The following is an 18,102-nucleotide window of genomic DNA, read 5'->3' as shown; positions in this document are numbered from 1 at the left end:
TTACCATAAATTTAGTGTCTACCAGCTCAAATAATTAAAATGTAGCACACTTAAAGACCATGCTGCATTTTAAAATTCAATTTTTTAAAGTTTGTAATGTCATGTAATGTTAAAAACAAGAGCCATAATAACACTGCTATGCTGTAAAGTTACAAATGATGCTAATAACAATTGTAAAGAATCTGGTGTTGACAGGTTCACATTGGGGACCCCAATAAAAATCTGCTTCAGGCCCCAGAAAGCTTTGGGTCGGCCCTGTTAAAGCCTTATTACAAATTGCACGTTAATGTGGAAAAAAATGATTTTTGCCAAAAAAAAATAGAAACCCAAGGAATCAGATTTAAGCATTCATAGCCTTTCCTTACACTGTAAGTTAGTTTTGTCTTATTTCAAGTGCACTAAGATATTTGCACTAGAAACTACACTAAACATACTTGGTAATATTTTGTGTTTTTGCAGTGTAATACTTTGTTGATCCACCTTTTGTATCAATTACAGCCTCAATTGTTTTTGAATATGAAGCCACTGGCTTAAAGTTCAAAAATAGCTCACCTGTTCTTACACAGTTTCAGGTTGGATTGGGTCAGTGCTTCTGTTACTTCCTTTATTTTGGCCTCAAGACATCCTAACTCAGAGGTCTGCAGACCATTCATTTGACTTCATCAATTGACCTCTGATTATTTCACTTACAACATGGCAAAAATGTATTGTTATAATATAAATAATCAGCCAGGTTATTATATCTACAACTTCAGTATTTTTTAGTTAGTTTTATAAAAGCACATTATAGTTTCAGTCAGTGACCATTTCCCCCCATTAATTACCGGTTTTTATTTTTTTCAGTTTAATGTTAACTCTACTGTTAACTTTAGTTACTGCAAATCAAGAGATTGTTTTATATGATGAACATGTGAGGCAGCAGGTAATCGCCTCCTCCTGTGTCTGTTTACATGCTCCAGGCTACAATTAACAGCATAAGATCAGCAACAGCAACACTCATTTATATCCGGAAATGTCACACATGCTACCAACACTGAAGGGCAAAACGACGTACTTTTGGCCATAAACAGCCTGCTTGCCGTACAACCGAATAAAACCTAGAGATGTAGGTATTATTAGTTCATTTCAGTTCGCCACAGAAAATGGAAAAATAACTCAGAAAACCCGTTAAGAACAACGTAAAACCGGTTGTATTGTTTTTTTTTCTCGCTCTCTGTCGGCAGCTACTCTACGCACAGACTCGTTGCCATAGCAACTGACAACAGCGCCATATTTTCCCCACACAAACAGAACATTCAGTCTGGAACAGTATTATTAATATGTTTTTAGGCTGATTGTTTACTTTTGCTTTTATTAATAAGTGATCCCTGTGGTATTTTAGCTACCGATGCTATTAGCTAATCTAAAGCAGCGGTGGTTGATTAGCTACAGATGCTATTAGCTAATCTAAAGCAGTGGTGGTTGATTAGCTACAGATGCTATTAGCTAATCTAAAGCAGTAGTGGTTGATTAGCTACAGATGGTATTAGCTAATCTAAAGCAGCGGTGGTTGATTAGCTACAGATGCTATTAGCTAATCTAAAGCAGTGGTGGTTGATTAGCTACAGATGCTATTAGCTAATCTAAAGCAGCGGTGGTTGATTAGCTACAGATGCTATTAGCTAATCTAAAGCAGTGGTGGTTGATTAGCTACAGATGCTATTAGCTAATCTAAAGCAGCGGTGGCTGATTAGCTACGGATGCTATTAGCTAATCTAAAGCAGCGGTGGTTGATTAGCTATGGATGCTATTAGCTAATCTAAAGCAGCGGTGGTTGATTAGCTATGGATGCTATTAGCTAATCTAAAGCAGCGGTGATTGATTAGCTATGGGTGCTATTAGCTAATTTAAAGCAGCGGTGGTTGATTAGCTACGGATGCTATTGGCTAATCTAAAGCAGCGGTGGTTGATTAGCTACGGATGCTATTAGGTAATCTAAAACAGCGGTGGTAGATTAGCTACGGATGCTATTAGCTAATCTAAAGCAGTGGTGGTTGATTAGCTACGGATGCTATTAGCTAATCTAAAGCAGTGGTGGTTGATTAGCTACAGATGCTATTAGCTAATCTAAAGCAGCGGTGGTTGATTAGCTACAGATGCTATTAGCTAATCTAAAGCAGTGGTGGTTGATTAGCTACAGATGCTATTAGCTAATCTAAAGCAGCGGTGGCTGATTAGCTACGGATGCTATTAGCTAATCTAAAGCAGCGGTGGTTGATTAGCTATGGATGCTATTAGCTAATCTAAAGCAGCGGTGGTTGATTAGCTATGGATGCTATTAGCTAATCTAAAGCAGCGGTGATTGATTAGCTACGGGTGCTATTAGCTAATTTAAAGCAGCGGTGGTTGATTAGCTACGGATGCTATTGGCTAATCTAAAACAGCGGTGGTAGATTAGCTACGGGTGCTATTAGCTAATCTAAAGCAGCGGTGGTTGATTAGCTACGGATGCTATTAGGTAATCTAAAACAGCGGTGGTAGATTAGCTACGGATGCTATTAGCTAATCTAAACCAGCGGTGGTTGATTAGCTCCTGCTGCTTTTAGCAAATTCATCTGTTTTCAAATTCATAAATACTTTATTGATCCCAAAGGGAAATTAAATGCTGTAACTCATTAATTCTTCAAAGAGTTACTGTAGATAGTGATGGCTGTTGGGAGGAAAGACCTCTTGTAGCGGTCTGTGTTACAGTGAATTTGAAGAAGCCTCTGACTGAAGACACTCTGTTTTCCCAAGACAGTTTCATGAATAGAACATTCACACAGACAGAGAAAACATAACAAAGCAGATCCACTCTCTAAGAATCCAATCTCAACACAAACTCAATCTAAGTCCTGGAAGACGTTCCGCTCCCTCACATGCTGCCGAGCCTATTATTTAGTGCAGCAATGACGCTTTAAACGCTGCTGAACCTGCTGACGGCAGAGTCTGCTGGTGCTCTGTAAACACACCTCTGTTGCTGAGGTGAAGGCCACACTGTATTTACATGTCTGACGGAAACACCCTTCCTAATTACCATGTGTCATATCTCATGCCCGCTCACGCAGGAAGTGTAATCACAGCCAGACTCCTTCACCACGCCAAAGAGGCTCTGCGGTTCGAAGAGTTTCTAAAAGTGAAGCCCATCTGCTTCCAGGGCCCAGCGTCTGAGAAAGACAATATGTTGGAGGGAAAAAGCTGCTCTGTAATCTCAGGAGAATCACCAGGCTCTCTGGATGTGATATTTTCCCACAGACAAACCACTGAAACCACAAGTTTACTTGGATTATTATAGTTTGGTACATCTGTAGTTGTTAGGGTGGAATAGTAGTGCTTGTACACTGCAAAAACATAAAATCTTTCCAAGTAATTTTGGTCTAGTTTCTACTGCAAACATCTTAATACACTAGCAATAAGTCAAAACTATCTTACCAGTGACTTTTCAACAAGTAGTAAGAGCCTGAAAATTAAAAATACTACTTCCACTGGTAGATTATTATTATTTCATTTATAACTCGAGACAATGTCTTATAAGCTTTTATATCTTCCTGAAAAGTTACTTTTACATCTTGCTGAAAAGTTACTGTAAAGTTAATTTTGTCCAGAAACTAGACAAAAATACTTGGTAAGATTTTGTGTTTGCAGTGTACAGTCTGATTGTACTTGTATCTATAGAGTTTCTTGGCTAAATTGTTCATAATAACCCCAGTTATCTCCACATGCGAACCAAACAAGTACATACATACTGGTTACACTACAAAAACACAAAATTTTACCAAGTAATTAAGATATTTGCACTAGAACTAGATCAAAAATACTTGGTATAAGTTTGGATTTGTGTAATAAAATGGAACAGCACAAGAAATAATTACTAAACAAGCCTACTGACATCTATTAAATGCATTTGGGAAAAGCCTTGATTGGAAATGAGAACCTTTTCTTCAGCAGTGGAGTATTGTGCAGCGAACATTCACAGAGGCAGCCATGATATTATATGCTTAATTTATCCAATTTTGGTCAAATTTGTCACATTAACAAGGCTGAAAAATTGGAATTCAATTACAAAAAAACGTTTTATTTCACATTTTTGACACAATTAGCTTTTGCAACCAGACTGTGAACAGTGAGAGGTCAGAAGGGAACAGAGAAACCTCAGGAAAGTCAGAACACAGTGAACACAGAAGGCATTTTTCCTGCATTAATACCTGAAGGAGATAAAGACACTTGATTTGAGCCAGTAAATCTGTACAGTGCTCTAGTTTACATCTTGAGATAGACAGAGGTCCACTCAGGTAATTATAATGACCCAAATGTTTTCTTAAAGAGTAATCAGTAGTGCAATTTCTCCACCAGTCATAATGTAGATCACGATACTGCTGTGAATTCACCAAAACAGAAGCTGAGAAACCCATTTAGAACAACTTAATTCTTCTGTTTCGCAGCAAAAACACAGTTTGGGATTTTTGGATTACATTTAAATCCAAACTCAAACACCACAATTTTAAAAATGCTATAATTTGCTCTTGTAAACATTCAGTTGGAACAGTACATTACAGGAAGCATTTCCCCATCTTCTTTATGCGTAAGATTTGAACAAATGAAAAGGAAATATGATTTTAACCGGCGTCTAAAAATTATTAAAGTGATTTTTTTTTCTTTTTACACGTGATCCTCCAAAAAGTTAGTTCTCCTAATGCAGAAATCACGTGTCATTGAAGCCAGTGGCTCCCAGGGGCCCGCATATGTTAAAGTCAGCATTCTGACAAACATGCCAGAAATCAGCAATTAAATTTGAAATTCAGGGAAAAAAAATTAATTCAGACGAGAAAAGTTGTAAATCTGAAAAAAGTCAGAATTTGGCAATTAAGGTTGAAATTTGCAGAAAGAACAAGAAATTTAGAGGAAAAAAAGTTGGAATTCAAAGAAAAATAATTGGAAATCTCGAAGAAAGTCAGAATTTGACAACTGAAGTTGAAATATGGGAAGAAATTTAATTCAGACATAAAAAGTTGAATTCAGAGAAATAAAATTGGAATTCTGATGGGGAAAAGTCAGAATTTTACCATTAAAGTTGGAATTTGAAAAAAAAAAAAATGAAATTCAGAGAAAAACGTTGGAATTTAGAGAAAAAGTATCAGAATTCTGGGGGGAACATCTGACTTGGGTAATTAAAGTTAAACTTATGAAGGTAAAAAAAAGAATCCAGAAATAAAAGATAAAATTCTTAGGAAAAATGACAGAATTCGGAGAAAAAAACGTGAATTTTGAGATAAGGTCAGACTTCTGTTTTGTGGTTCTATTCCTCTTCTGTAGCTAAATACGGTGGAAGAAGAAGTAGTCTTCTTCGGTCGTAACGGCTGAAAGGCGGCTGGAGGGAAAACAGTCAGCGTAAAGTAGTGGTGCTGCCGCGGCGTTATCGCCTGTTCGCAGCAGCTTCACAGTTTCTGGTCAGCAGCTCGTCCCGGACTGGAAATGGACCTCCCTTCGTTCACCGAATCTGCCGCTACCGCGCCGTTACCATCCACAGGCCGAGCGCCACGTTAGCTGCTAGCAAGGCGCTGCCCGCTAGCAGCAGGAAGAAACCGATAAGCTCGCGCTTCTGGCGGTCCGTTACCACGGTAACCAGCGTGGCCTCCAGCAGGGCGTTGAGCATCCACTGTCCGTCCAGGGCAAAGCAGGGCACGGAGTTAACGACGGCCAGCGCGCCGGAGAGGGACACCACGTACCTGAGAGGCGGGGCGGGTCAGGAAAACACCAACAGGAACCAAAAACAACTGAACTGGGATCGTTCCAGTTCAAACTGGGAAACATTTAAATGTTCCAGTCCAAACACAGAAGAAGTAGCTAGCATTGAGCTACTTAGATAGCCGTTAACCGAACACTACTGAAGACTTTTTGACTTAAGAAAAATTCTTTGATTCTAGCAAACAGGACCAACTACCAACTCCTTCAAGCAAGGGCGTAGGTTTGGTCTAAGTTTTGGTGGGACCTTACAATTTACTCACCAACTCACCAGCATTTAAAATGAATGCTACCACTGCGTAGTATATTGAAATATTAAACTAATCAATGTAGATTTTCGTTTATTTATTTTGTTTTTGTTAAAAAATACATATGTTTTTTTTTAATTTATTTATATGGCAAAAATTGGTCGGGACTATTTTATATCCCTTGAATATTGGTCGTGACATGTCACGACCGTCCATACCCAAACCTACGCCCATGCCTTCAAAAATAACAGACAAATATCCAGACAGAATGGCGGCAGAAAAAAACTTTGGTCAAAGTAAAACTAGCTAAGGCAAGAGTTTCTGCAGGTTTCACCGTCTCAAATGTATACAACAGCAAAATTAGGGACAATGTGGCTAGAAAAAAAATGTAAAATGATTAAATTTCTGCCCCCCCCCAATAAAATTTTTTTAAATGAATCCCAGAAGTTTTCTAGAAAATTTCTGAGTTTCAAAAGTCAAATATTTAAGTTTTGGAAATTTTGAGTTTTCTAGAAAATCTGAGTTTTTCTAGCAAACTTTCAACTTCTAAAACTTAAACATTCCTCAGTTTTTCTAGAAAAATTTTGAAATTTAGAAAGAAAAGGGAGTAAATTTCTGCCAAGAAATTCTGAAATTTTAGATTTATTTAATGAATTTTCTAGACAAAACAAGGACACTTCTAAGATGCCTGGAGTGCTAATAAATTCTTAATTTTTAGTTTTAATAGTACAATAAAAAAAAAAAAATTCTAGAACATTTTAGATTATTTTCAAAATTTCAGTTGTTCTAGCAAATATTTGACATTTCGAACTCAGAAATTTCCACGTTTATTCTTATACTTAAATTTCTGAAACTGGGTGGAAATTTACTCATATTTTTTCCTAACACGCCGTCATAAGGATTAAATAATCCTGTCACAACGTGAACAATTTTAAGACTAATTTGCACTTTTAAAATTAATTTAAGTAAGTAAGGGATATTTATCTAAATATTAGTGGAGTTTATATTTGATTAATTTAGACCTTTTATATATTTTACAAATATCTATAAAGATATCAACAATAAATTGAAACTCCAGCTGGTTGGATGGATAGATGCACCTTTCAGACAAAAGTTAGGAAATTTACACTCTTATTTTTTTATTATTTATTTCATTTTTCCAGATCTATATTTTTCCAGCTGAGCTGTCCCCAGTTATAAGAAATCTGCCTGCATCAGTAATGAACATTATCAATCAATCAAGTTTATATGTATAGCACATTTCAGCAACAAGGCAGTTAAAAGTGCAAAAGTTATAAAAGGTCTAGAGACTTCATCTTAACCAAGAAAGCTGCACTTAAAACTTTCAGTGTTTAATTCAACAAGCTTCTGCTTTTCTTAGAGGCTAAAGCTGCTAAACATTTTATTTTTCTAACTTGAGCTTAGATCTGACATCACATTCAGTCTAAAACACAACGTTCCAGTCAGCAGCAGATTTAAAAAATGCCTCTAAATTGGTGTTTAACGTGCTGATTAGGGGGAATCTAAAGCCTTTCATGTCTGAAAAGCTCTTAATCTTTAAACTGCGACAAAGAGATGCTTAGATTACATAATCTCGCCGCTTTATGTTGGCAGTAAATAAAAAGGATACTTTAGGAAGGTCTCCATGAAGACGGGCAGGTCCAGGTGGAGGAACCCGAAGCGGGGCACGAAGTTGGTCAGACTCACTGGAGGAGACAAAACAGGAAGTAGAAACAACATCTGCAATTACCTGGATTATGATGTTTACACACCGGAGAGTCTTAAAAATCACACACTTGACAGAGGAAACACTCAACTTTAACATTTAAATTATTATCAAACTCTGGCTGTAATCAATAACTACTTATTGCTTGAGTGACTGTTTTGGAAATAAAAAAAATAAAACAAACACTTTTAGGAATATTTTTGCTCCACTGCACTTAAAGTAATTTTATTATAAAGTGTTTCTTCTCTTACTTGAAGAACATTTCTGGATTTTCTACCCACTGAATGAATAACAAACATGTTTTAACCAAAAATTCACCAGACGCCGTTTCTGTTCAAGTTTCATAAGTTATTTTTCAAAGAAATTGATTTGGAATTTTTTTCTTTGGCCTAGATTTTGTTATTTTTTGTTACTTATATGAATCATTGTCATTTTTGTCATAAAAAAAAGGAAAATTTTCACTTAACTTTATATTTTGATCCATCTGATGATGTAATTTTTAAACATTAAGTGACTGATAATTTGATCAGTTACTCAGTATACTTTTTACCAAACACTTAGTGGTGCTACTCTCACTTGAGTATTTATATTTTTGGGTTCCGCCTCTGCAGGCGGCTGGACGTACCGGCGTACTGCAGGTGCGGCGGGAAGCCCACGAACAGCATGTGTGGGCTCGGCGGGTGAGCGACGCGGATGAAGCGGGTCTGGTTCTCCAGAGACGGGGTGACGCAGACGCTGGCCGAGTTCACGCCGCAGTCGTTGTCGGAGCGACACGTCGCCGTTCCCGTCACCATCTTCCTCACCGGCATGCAGGCGAACTGCGGGAGGCAAGGCGTGTCACTTCCTGGTTCTCCCCGCTTGTTCGGTTAATCTTATCAGCAGCCGGTTGAGACAAAATGTTTTCTTTCGTTTTTCTCAGTAGATTCAGCACAAAATGTTCAAAAACTTTGGTGTTTTTGACTCTGGATGCTTTGGATGTTTGGTCATCCTTGACGCTTTTGGTCATTTTCTGACATCAGCAAATCTAAAAGGAAGGTTTTTATTTAAGTAGCAACTTTATGTATGAAGGAGGATCAGGGCAAATAAAAATGATGAATTCTGACTTTAATTTAAGAATTACAAGAAAAAAGTTAATAAGAAAAAAAGTCACTTAATAGGAAAAATACAAAATTATAAGGAAAAGAGTAAAAATAAAGGTAAAAGAGTCAAAATAAGAAAATTGTCAGATTAAAAAGTCTGAATTATAAGAAAAACCTCAATTAAAGAAGTCATAAATATAAGAAGAAAGTCAAATTCCAAGTAAAAAAATTTTGAACTATAAGAAATAAGAAAAAAAGTTAAGATTTCTAAAAAAAAAAGTTAGAATAAAAAACTCTCAAAATTATAGGAAAAAAGTCAGAATCCTGAGAAAAAATGTCTAAATTTCTTTTTTGTCCCTAACATTCTCCCGTAGTTAAGAATCTCATTCAACCAGAAAAAACTAAACGTTTCTGCTAAAATCCCAGGTGAAAAGAAGTAAAAGCCCAGAAAAGCATTAAAACCTCTTAAACATTTTCCACATTTTATCTTTTTACAACAAACTTTAACGTAATTCAATGGGATTTAAACCAACGCAACACGGGTCTGTCGGATTGTATTGATTTATCACACTTGCTGTATATAAATTTTTTTTTTATCTGTATTTTTTTCACTCTTTTGGTGCATAATGTTGAATTTGAAGCCTAACATTGACAATATGGTGACAAGAAAACATTTCACACAGTGATGAGTTGAAGCAAAGCTTAGACATCAAAGTACGAATAACAGAAACTTCTGCTGCAGACGTTCGGTTCTGATGAAGGAAAAACTCGGACTAAACCCGCTTCATTTACACAGCAGAGGAAATTGAGACCATTTTATTCCAGAGAACTGGATTAAGGAAGCAATCTACATGTTGCAGCTCACATGAAGAATTAGTTAGAAACGGCTGACTCTGCATCAATATGTACGCATGTGTGCGTGTGTGTGTGTGTGTGTGTGTGTGTTTCACCTCTCTCTCCCTGCTGTTCCTGCCCTGTGGTTTGATGTAGGAGAAGCAGAGGTCCGTCAGGCTGTTGTTGCTGCAGCAGTCCATCGTCCCGTCCAGACGTTTGAAAGCTACCACAGAAGAAGAAGAAATGTGACTTTTTGTTGACAAGTCTTCTGGTTCAGAAGCTGCATTGATATCTCGTTGTCTTAAAATGACGATATAAATAAAAACCGACGGCTCCATTTTCTACAAAGACTTTAAAATATGGCCTGACCTCTGATGCAACAATTATCATTTTAACTTTCAGGACTGACATGGTCAGTTGGATGGGATGATGGTTGGATGGGTGGTTGGATGAATGGATGGATGATTGAGTGGTTGGATGGACAGTTGCTTTGATGGTTGGTTGGACAGATGGATGGGGCAGTTTGTTGGATGGACGCTCGGACAGACTGCTCATTGGTTGGTTGGGTGGGTTGGTTGTTGGTTGGACATTTGGATGGATGTGTGGTTGGATGACAGTCGTCCATTCAATCTGTTCTGAATGGAGAAGTAACTCTCCAAATCATACGTTCTCTTCTTCTTCTAATCAAAAATCTTTATTACATCAGGAGAAGAAGAACTAGAAAACTGACTGAACAGTGAAAGACTTCCAATAAAACTCAGAGAAGCTAACGGTTGTAGCGATGCATTCAAGGACATTCTGTTGCATTTCTGCAGCAACGGCGGGGTCACTCACGTCTGCCGTGAGCCCAGCTGGGCTGCAGGCCGGCCGCCGGGACGCAGTACCCGGTCTGCGGCACGCGGGACAGCTGGGACAGGCAGCCGGCCCAGTCCTCTGCTCCCCGGACGGGACAGTCCTCCAGCTGCGTCACCAGGTCCCCGACCGACAGACCCCGGGGCCCGTCCGCCGCAGAACCCTGGGGGAACAAAACACAGCACAAAACCTGGTTCAGATGGGATTTAAAAAACGTCACATGATGTCCGTGCTGGACTCTGTCCTAAAAAAGCAAAAACAACATTTCATATCAGAGCTGCAGATTTAATGGCTTCCTGATTTCCTGCCAGAACAAGAAAAAACAAACAGCACCAGATAACATCTGGAGAAGGAAGTTTCTGCGTTTTTTAATTTTTTTGGTAATCTGTTTATATAACAAGGAAAAACACGTCTAAACGAAAAGCTGAAGGGAGCGGAACATAAAACCTCATGTTTATCGTGATATTTAAATATTAACAGAGTCAAAATTTAGCAACTAAACACTTTCAAGCACTTTATTTATCCTAAAAGGAGAGGAAATATGAAGAAACTCTGTGGGGAAAACGGCTCTCCAGTAGCAGTCAGTCCTGCAACTAATCTGAAGACGCCTCTGACTGAAGAATGCTGCTCTGGACTCATTCTCTATGTACTTTATTTATTTATCCTTCATATCTGTCTTTTTATCTGTCTCAATTCTCTTTCATGTTTTATCAACCGTAACTTTCTCTCTAATTATCAGGTTTATTTCCTTACCAAGCTCAGATTGTCAGGGTGAGTATTTTCCCGTCTGACAGCCAAACGGTCAAAACGTTTACTCGATGATGGCTGGCTGGATTTTAGCTGAGTGCCAGGCCAGGACACGACGCACTTGAGCTATTTTGTACATTTTGGACCTTCGCCTGTTGCAGTGGGACAGATCCTCCCGCCGCTGTTAGCTGGAGGTTAGTGGTGTGTTCCCACCAAACGCGTTTTGAGCTGGACTCAAACGCTGGACGAGCCAAACACTCAAAACGCTTCAAACAGTTAAAATTGCGGCGCGTTTGACGTTTGAAACGCGCCACAACGACCCTCGATGGCTCCCCAAAGACTCTGGATGTAAATCAGACCCACCTGATGCTTAAAACGCCTTTGATATGGACGCATCGCACGTTTTACTACTCTTAACTGCAGCCAAGTGTTCATTGGTAGATTTTGCTTTTTTAGTTTGTTATGGGTTATTTATTTTATTTTATTTAATCTACAGGGTCAGAAGCTGCTGGACTGATGCTAACTTGATTCCCTCGTTTGTTGGAATAAATACAGCGAACCTGAATGTGTCTGTCATGAAGTCGGCCATATTGGACCTGAGACGAACATAGAAAGGTTACATATGTGGCCTTTTTGGACAGAGTTGGGTTAAATTTGGGCTGTAGAAACAAACCTGAACCAAAGGGAGAGATAGAAGGAAACTTGCAGGACTCACCGGCACGACCTCGGTAACCATAGCGCCGACCCCGGTGGCATAGACAGGAAACAGGAGGACCGGCAGCAGGAAGAGGAGAGCCAGCGCCGCCACGCACAAAACAAAGTTATGCCAAACTCCTGGAGAAAGATTATTCATATATTTACAGAAATATAAAGTCAAACCCTCTAAAATTTTCATTTGGTTAAATGAGGAATTAAAAAACTGCTTAAAAAAACTTCATAATAGATCTAAAGAGTTAAATCAGACTTTCCAAAGCTCTCAGTTCAAGTTTAATGCTTGAACTGAAGCGACTTTAAGCTGAATCCTCTCCTGTATGTTGTGACTGAAGAGAAACCGCTGCTCACTATAAATAGCCGTCTATACCATCTTAATTATGCAAGAAGCTTTGAAACCACAAGAGAAAACGTCTCACGGTCTGATGAGTTCAGGCCCAACTTCTCAACCTCTACAGACATATTTAAAGAAAAGGAAATTTCTCTCATACCAGAGAAAACGTGAGCTACAATCAAGTTCTTCATCATCACTTAGACGGAAAAAACAGAGTTAATTTCAGACCAACGTGTGTGAGCAATCTGATGTAACACAGAGTAAACAAGCTGCTAAAGTTTGTCAACTGGAGTAAATAATGTATCTGATGTAAAGGTCGATCTCACATGGAGAAACAAACAAACGCAGCGCGTCGTTATGTCATCGCTCCCCCGATGGGAACAGCATCCGCCTGGCATCACACACCGCACGCCTCGCTCTGCTCCTTCTTATTTTCTCCTCAGAAAACCAACTTGTTGGTCAGAAGGAGATAAACGGTCAGAGCGGCTCTTTACTGCCCTCTGGTGGCGCAGAAAAATGACTGCAGAACAAATTCAGCAACTTTCAGAGGTGGCAAAAAAATAAAAAATTCAGCAGTATTAATAAACACTTAAACATACCATCTTTGTTCTGCTTAACAAGACAATTTATTCAAAATATATATTTATTTTTTTTGTTGTTTTCCCTCTTATTTAGGCCTTTCACAATAACAAACCTTAATGCATGATAAATTGTCCCCAAAGTTATTGTGATAAGTAATAATATTGTTGTTTTGAGACCATTTTGAAGTGATCTAACATTAATAATGCAAGGATACATTCTAAAAAATCAATAACTGGAACTAGAAGACATTTTTAAAATATAAAATATAAAAAGAAAACAACAGAAACAACAAATAAAATTAATCTATCATGCGATTAATTGATTATTAAACATGTCTACTCTTATTTGTTCTATATTATATTCTTTTTCATCCATCCAGGCTCAATCAGATTGGATGAGGAGCATCCACGAACGTCAGTTTTCTAGTTTGCTCACTTAAAACTCTATCTGGGCTTTGACTGAGCCATTTAATTCGTCCCAGTTTTCAAATTCTTTGAAGAATGTAATTTTTCTCCCCAATTATGAGCTACTATGTGTTGCGCCATCATATAAAATCCCTCTGAAATACATACAAGTTTGTGGCTGAAATATGGTAAAACATTAAAGATTTAATCTAAGGGATTTATAGGTTTTAATTTTTAGTATTGCAGTAATTTTTATAATTAACAGCTGCAGCTCTTCTGCTGAAATCTGGAACATTTAGTAAAATATTTGGATTAATTTGCAGATTAAACACACTTTTAGCTGCAGACTGGCCTGTTTTATCTGTGGCAGAAATTACATTTATGCATGACTAACAGCTTTTCTCCGCCAATCAATTTATCAAGCTGCTATTAAATTAATTGAAACTGAAAATATTTCATGTGATGCAGCTGTCTGCTGCTCTGTAATAATCTGGTTGACCTTTGGAGTCAAAACAAAGTGATTCTAATAACTGTGATTAATAGATGTGATTACATTAGCTGGCAAACAAGAAGAGGGCTGCAGTAACGGGCTGTAACCAGAGGGGGCGCTTCTAGAAAATGAATGAGATGAGGGAAGGAGAGAGTAAGAGGGTTAAAATAAAATTAATATTTAAAAAAAAAAATTAAAAGAAAATAAATATGTTTAAATTTTGTTAAATTAAGCATTTTATTAAATAAAAACATTTTAAAAATGTGGCTAAAAGTAAAAAAATATAAAATTTAAAATGAAGATACTTTAAATATAAATTAATTATATTAATTTTACTTTTTAGGTCAAAAATAAATAAAATTAAAGTAAATGCAAATAAATAAGTAAAATTAAATAAATGTTTTATTTAAATTGGAGAATTTTTTATTTTTACCTTAAAAAGGTAATTATATACATTTAAATTAAACATACAAATATGTTTAAATTATTGAATATACATTCAATACATCAAGTATTTCATTAAAAATACTTTTACATTTAATTAAACTAGGTTATTTTTATATTATTAACAAAAAAATGTTACTGTTAACTTAAAATAAAATTATCAGTAATATTAAATAGGAATAATACAAATAAAATATAAAATATTTCTTAATTTAGTTAAATTTGGTTTTTATTTTCATAACAAAATAATTAATAAATACAATTACAGTAAAAAAAATTTAAACAGGAATAAAATAATAGATGATTGAATATTAAGCATAAAAGTTTTAAATCTGACCTGCACAGAATATTCTGAGCTGCTGAGCAGGAGAGATGAGGTTGAGGTGCGTGGTGAAGAGGTCCACAAACGCCCCGGGATAAACGACGAAGACGAACATCCCGAAGCCGTTCACTCTCACAGACTCCCTGCAGGACGAAACATTAAAACACGTCTGAGGATACACAATCACAGCATTAATAAAAAAAAAACAATGAAACAACCTTCACTGTGTACAAAATATGAAAAACTAGATCGTTAAAGAGGAACAGATTTGAACAAATCCAGTGTCCTGAATTTTCTCTAGTCTCATCTCCTCATTGTACATTTTTGTAAAAATACATTTTATTGAATGACGACGCTTTGCCGTCTGGCAATAAAAGCTCAAGCCTGTCACAATAACACATTTTGCTGGATGATAAATTAGCCCAGAAATTATCACAATAAACGATAATATTGTTGGTTTGAGACCATTTTCAAGTAATATAATGGTAATGACATAATATTGCAAGAACACATTACCAAAGATCAATAAAATTATGGTAACGTACAAACATGTCTTATGAACATTTAACACCGGAAATGGAAGACATTTTAAATATCCAAAATAAATAAAATAATAAACAGAAACAACAAATAAAATTAAAACTGAAGTTTGTAAGCAAAATTGTCCTTTAAAAAAAAAGTAATAGTTGAGACCAAAGAATCAGACTGAGGAATTTTATCATCCAGTTTTTGGTAGAAAGAGAGAAAAGAGAAGAGCTATAAATTATGAAATTTATAGTGTCTAAATTTAGCATTTAGACACATTTTAACCATTTCCAGACCTTAAATAAGAAAAATACTCAGCTTAACTAAACAAACTAAAAATAGAATTGTACATTTAAAAATGTAAACATTGAAAGAAATTTCGTTGCAAGGCTTTAATAACAATTAAATAACTAAAAATAAAAAGTATAATAATGAAGAGAATGAAGGCGTAAAAAAAAAAAAAGGGGAGTGAGAATCAAAAAATGTACAGTACATTTATGAGAAACATTAAGTTTCAACAGAGAGCACCGAACTGCTGCCTGCTCGTTACCGTGGTAACGGTGCGGGTGTTTCCTACCTCAGCGCGGCCACAGCGTGACCCAGCTCATGGATGATGCCGCTGAGCAGCAGAGCGATGAAGAAGTAGGCCAGCTGACTGGTGGGCAGGTTCACACCCGGGACCTGAAAACAGAGAAATGAAATATAAAATCAGTTAAAACCAAACAGGAAGAGAGAAGAACAGAAGATTGATTGGACGGATGGATGGACCGACGGATGAATGAACCAATAGACAGACGGAGGGATGGATGGATGGATGGATGTACGAACGGATGGACGGACAGATGGATTAACGGACGGACGTATCAATAGACAGATGACTGAATGAACAGATTGGTGAAAGGACTAACAGAAACCCGATAGACTTAAACTAAGTGAATACATTAGCATATTACTGACAATTAGACCAAACATATCGTACTGTAGTTCTACATACTGTCCAGTATTCATACATGCCTTGCTCAATGTGGATGGAATTTAACTACCAACTCATAAACAGACGTACCACCACCTGCAGAGTCTGCTGCCCACCAATCCGCGGGTTGTCTGTGGTCATCTGGGCGTAGGTCTGCTGCAGCGTCTTCACCAGCAGCACCACCGATCCCAACATGGCCGCCACACCAAACACTAGACCACTGTTGAACCTGACACACACACACCAGTGAGTTCAAAGGTCAATCAGCCAACATTTAGGAACTCAGTGACAGGGGTTAACTTTTTACTTTTATTAATTTAAGTAATTAAGCGTGTATCCTCACCAAAGATAGAGGGCTCGGGGGTTGATGCGGGCACAGTAAGCAAACAGCCGGTTAAACATGGTGGTCTGCCATCTCACATGAAAAGGAGACAACATCAACCCTCGGCTGGCCAGCCATGACTCGTAGTTGATCCGGTACGTGGCAGATGACTGCAGGAAAGGAGGAAATAAAACCACGGATGGTTATGTACACCAACTCCAAACATTAGACTTTCACGATAACATTTGTATGTATGCACAGTCAGGTAAGAACTAGCGCCTCATCTGGAGCCTCTGCTATTGTGCTGAGGTTTTAGCACAATAGATGCATACGTATGCATACGTAATACATTGGCATGAGGTTGGCATGACGTATGCAAATGTTGGCATACGTCATGCCAACATTTGCCCATGACATACGAAATGTGCCAGTTCGATGCTATATAGCTTTCCGGAAATCACCAGCTCTATAAACAATTATCCTCCACTTTAAAGAGAGAAGTAAAGAGCTGAGCAAGATGGCTGTTAATGTTAATTCAATATTTGGAAATGTGACCAACACACTCCCTCGCTGCTATTACTGAAACTACGGGCAAACTTCAATTCTAAAATAGCGCAGAAAGTCGACGTCACCGTTCACTACTTCTCATTCTGTTTGGTGATTGGCTCAGTCGAAATCCTGTCAAATCCAAGTGAATGGGAGAAACCCCAGTCTGAACTGTGAACCGAGATTTGAATCGAGTAGAATAGTGTTGGAAAACAATGGCCAGGCTAATGTAGGTATGGATGGATAGATGCAAGTTATGTTCGCACCAACATTACCCAGAATTAGACATCCCACCCAAATATGTTAAATTTGTGAATTTACATGAAGGTTTTACAAACTTTAAGTGGTATGTACATTAACTGTTGGATATTATGATACAATTTGGAGTAGGACTGACCTAAATATGTTTGATTTTTAACGGAGGCAGAACAATAGTAGTTCAGACTCCCTAACGGTGGTGAAATGGATGCTAACAGCTAACTGTTAGCATCCGACCGAGTCTCGTTTTTCACCCCCCAAAAAATTCTGTAACATTAATTTCCTGAGAGCTAGTTCAATTAAACACAAATAAGGTTAAAATCTTACCCTGAGAAGTGTGTCAGCCAGGTAGACAGCACACCAGCCTGCCATCACGAACACCAGCAGGGACACCGGGATCATGGTGCGGCTCTGTCAGAGGACTCTCCGCGGAACCGTCCAACCGAACTGCGGCCTCTCCATTGCTCCGTTTGCGGACAACAAGGCCGCGATTAGGCGGCTCGAAAACCGCGAAGAAAAGCCGGCATATTTCTACAAAACGTTCAAACAGGCGATAGTGGGTTTGTTTACAGCGGAAATGAGACACAAGTCACCGGCTGGTTGCTCTTCTTCTGCTTGGTTTGTGGTAATCTGACAGCGCACTACTGCCACCTAGCGATGGAATTTCCTGAAAATTTTAGATTGAAATAGAAAAAAAGTGTTGGGTTTTAATTTTTAAAAAAGTGTACACAAAAAATGCTAGGTAAAACGTTTTTAAATTGACAAAATTAAAATTTTATTTTAAAAAAATCAATCTGATTACTTTAATGCTAGTTCACACTACATTTTCATACAGGCAGAAGTGACTTTATGGGTCAAAGAAAATGTAGAAATTCCAGTATTATTACTCTTTAAGCTTGTCAACATGTTGTCACATTTTAATCAGCAATTTCTATGTGTTTTAGG

At 37.6% G+C, this 18,102-nt stretch overlaps 1 protein-coding gene across 1 annotated transcript; it reads right to left on the bottom strand.

Moving 5' to 3' along the window:
- Positions 1-4,072: 4,072 nt before the first annotated feature.
- mbtps2 (membrane-bound transcription factor peptidase, site 2) lies at positions 4,073-17,559 on the bottom strand. The gene is made up of 11 exons (XM_032551690.1): positions 17,485-17,559; positions 16,375-16,523; positions 16,122-16,260; positions 15,636-15,739; positions 14,549-14,676; positions 11,962-12,080; positions 10,482-10,662; positions 9,764-9,870; positions 8,360-8,552; positions 7,639-7,714; positions 4,073-5,744 (listed from the first exon to the last, which is right to left on the bottom strand). The coding sequence occupies exons 1-11, from the start codon at positions 17,557-17,559 to the stop codon at positions 5,522-5,524; spliced, it is 1,494 nt and encodes a 497-aa protein (XP_032407581.1). The 3' UTR covers positions 4,073-5,521.
- Between the last annotated feature and the right edge of the window lie 543 nt (positions 17,560-18,102).

The sequence above is a fragment of the Xiphophorus hellerii genome, chromosome 21 (genome assembly GCF_003331165.1).
Source record: "Xiphophorus hellerii strain 12219 chromosome 21, Xiphophorus_hellerii-4.1, whole genome shotgun sequence".
Taxonomy (NCBI): Eukaryota; Metazoa; Chordata; class Actinopteri; order Cyprinodontiformes; family Poeciliidae; genus Xiphophorus; species Xiphophorus hellerii.
This window is presented reverse-complemented; position numbering and strand designations above follow the sequence as displayed.